General features: G+C 58.0%; 1 protein-coding gene across 1 annotated transcript in view; it reads left to right on the plus strand.

Moving 5' to 3' along the window:
• Window positions 1-5: 5 nt before the first annotated feature.
• Window positions 6-2020, plus strand: part of PEBP1 (phosphatidylethanolamine binding protein 1) — a gene marked incomplete at its 5' end in the record, with an annotated part of 4007 nt that continues 1992 nt past the window's right edge. The window contains 2 exons of the mRNA XM_025208570.1: window positions 6-202; window positions 657-757. Of these exons, the coding sequence (XP_025064355.1) occupies window positions 6-202; window positions 657-757 (298 nt within the window). The remainder of the gene's footprint in view (window positions 203-656; window positions 758-2020) is intronic.

Consider the following 2020-nt stretch of genomic DNA (forward strand, 5'->3'; position numbering starts at 1 on the left):
AGCGCGGCCCCGGCCTGCTCGCGGGCCCGAGTGCGGGGCGGGCGGGAGCGGGGACGGGTCTCACGGGCCGGGCCGGGTTCCCCTCCCCGCAGGTGCAGAGCCGCCCGACCAGCATCGAGTGGGACGGCTGCGACCCGCAGAAGCTGTACACCCTGGTGCTGACCGACCCCGACGCGCCCAGCAGGAAGGACCCCAAGTTCAGGTACCTGGTTGGGGGGCCCGGCCTGGTTGCTGCTCAGCCATTATCAACCCGCCGTGCTGCGTCTTTTGGCGGAAAAGAGGCCTAAAAAAGTCCCACAACTTGGCATGAGTCCTGCAGCGAGACGAGAGCCTGGGACTGACCCCCAGGGCTCCTGCGCTAGCGAAGGACTGTCCTCCGCAAGCCCCTGCACGCCCAGGCTGTGGCAACAGGGGTTACTCGCAGCGAAGAGCTGCCTGCGCTGCCCCCTCGTGCTTTGCCCAAACCCGTTGTGCTTGTGTGAAATTACCCCTGCCTAATTATTTCCAAGGGCAAATTTGTCAGGACTGGCTCAGGACCAAGAGTGAGCGGGGCGAGGAATTTAGTTCTGGCGCTTGCTTTGTGCATGCCTGGCCCTGGAAAGCGCGGTCATCAGGAGAGGCTGCAGCGTCTAACTTGTGTCTGATCTGCTTTTTAGGGAATGGCATCACTTTCTTGTGACCAACATGAAAGGAAATGACATCAAAAGTGGGCAAGTCCTGTCTGACTATGTTGGCTCTGGACCTCCCAAAGGAACAGGTCAGTAACTGGTGACCCTCTTTTTTGGTTCAAGGTCCTGCACAGGCTAATGCAAGGTGAGTATTGCAGTGCTCTCATTTGCTTAACAAATCTGCAGCTCATGCAGCGAGTGTGAAGTTCCTATGTTCCTTTAGCACGTCACCATTCCCTGGGCATGTTGATTGATTGCTTGCATTAGGGCATGGAGGTAACTTTATCATTGAGTACAAATCTGGGTGGTTCTGAGTTGTAGGGGTTGGTTTAAACCACAAACCCTGAAAACTAGTATGAGCTGGGCTACCCCTCTCTCTACTTGTGCTGAATTAGAATTGCTTTCCTCCAAGGAGACTATTAGAAGGGCTCAGCACCTGGGAGGCAGTACCTGCTGCTGGAGACTATTCTCCAGAGTGAACATAGACTAAGTCTGTCTGGCAGTCAAAGGCCTCTTGAGTCATTTAGAACAGGTGTTTAAGTGCTCCACTGCATATGGAAAGTACTGGCAAGGGAGGCATGTTCAGAGAATGCCAACACTGACCCTCAGACTATAAAACCGGAAGATCGGTATTGGCCACTTGCCGCCTTGCCCCTTCTCAACCCTGCAAGCGCAGAATCGCAGCAACAAGAACCCTTTCGGATCTACAGCCTAACCATTAGCAGGAGCTGTATGTACACCCAACAGATCCTTAAAGGAATGGTTGTCGACTGGGGGTATGCGTACCCCTAGGGGTACTTAAAAGGGTTGTAGGGGGTACATAGGACCCTGTGTGTGCACACGCGCAGGTGCAGCGCTGCACGGGGCAGTCAGGAGCACAGCCTGGCCATGTGGAGAACAGCTGGGTCTGGCAGGTAAGTTGGGGGGGGGGAGTGGAGCAGGGGCATGCAGGGGGGTGTGCCTCCAGATCTGCAGACGGGGTGAGATGGGGCAGGCTGTGTTTGGACAGCAGTGGTGCTGGGAGGGGGGTGAGGGGGGCTACGGCAAACTGGGGTAGCTGCAGGCCTCTCTTCCTCCCCCCCCCCCCCCCCCCAGCTGCATTCCTATAAGCACCTGTGGTGAGGGAGGGAATGGGGCAGGGGCTGAGGCAGGCACTGCCCAGCTGGAGCAGAGTGCCGGACAGAGTCATGAGTGGCTCAGCTGGGGGCAGCTCCCGCTGCTGCATGCAAACCGGGGGGGACAGCATGTGCCCCCTGATCTGCATGCAGGGCGTGGCATGCTGGGCTGGGGCACAGCTGGGCTGTTCCTGGCAGGGATGTTGGGCCAGGTTGTGCTGCGAGCAGGGGTTGGGG

The sequence above is a fragment of the Alligator sinensis genome, unplaced genomic scaffold (genome assembly GCF_000455745.1).
Source record: "Alligator sinensis unplaced genomic scaffold, ASM45574v1 scaffold692_1, whole genome shotgun sequence".
Lineage (NCBI taxonomy): Eukaryota > Metazoa > Chordata > Crocodylia > Alligatoridae > Alligator > Alligator sinensis.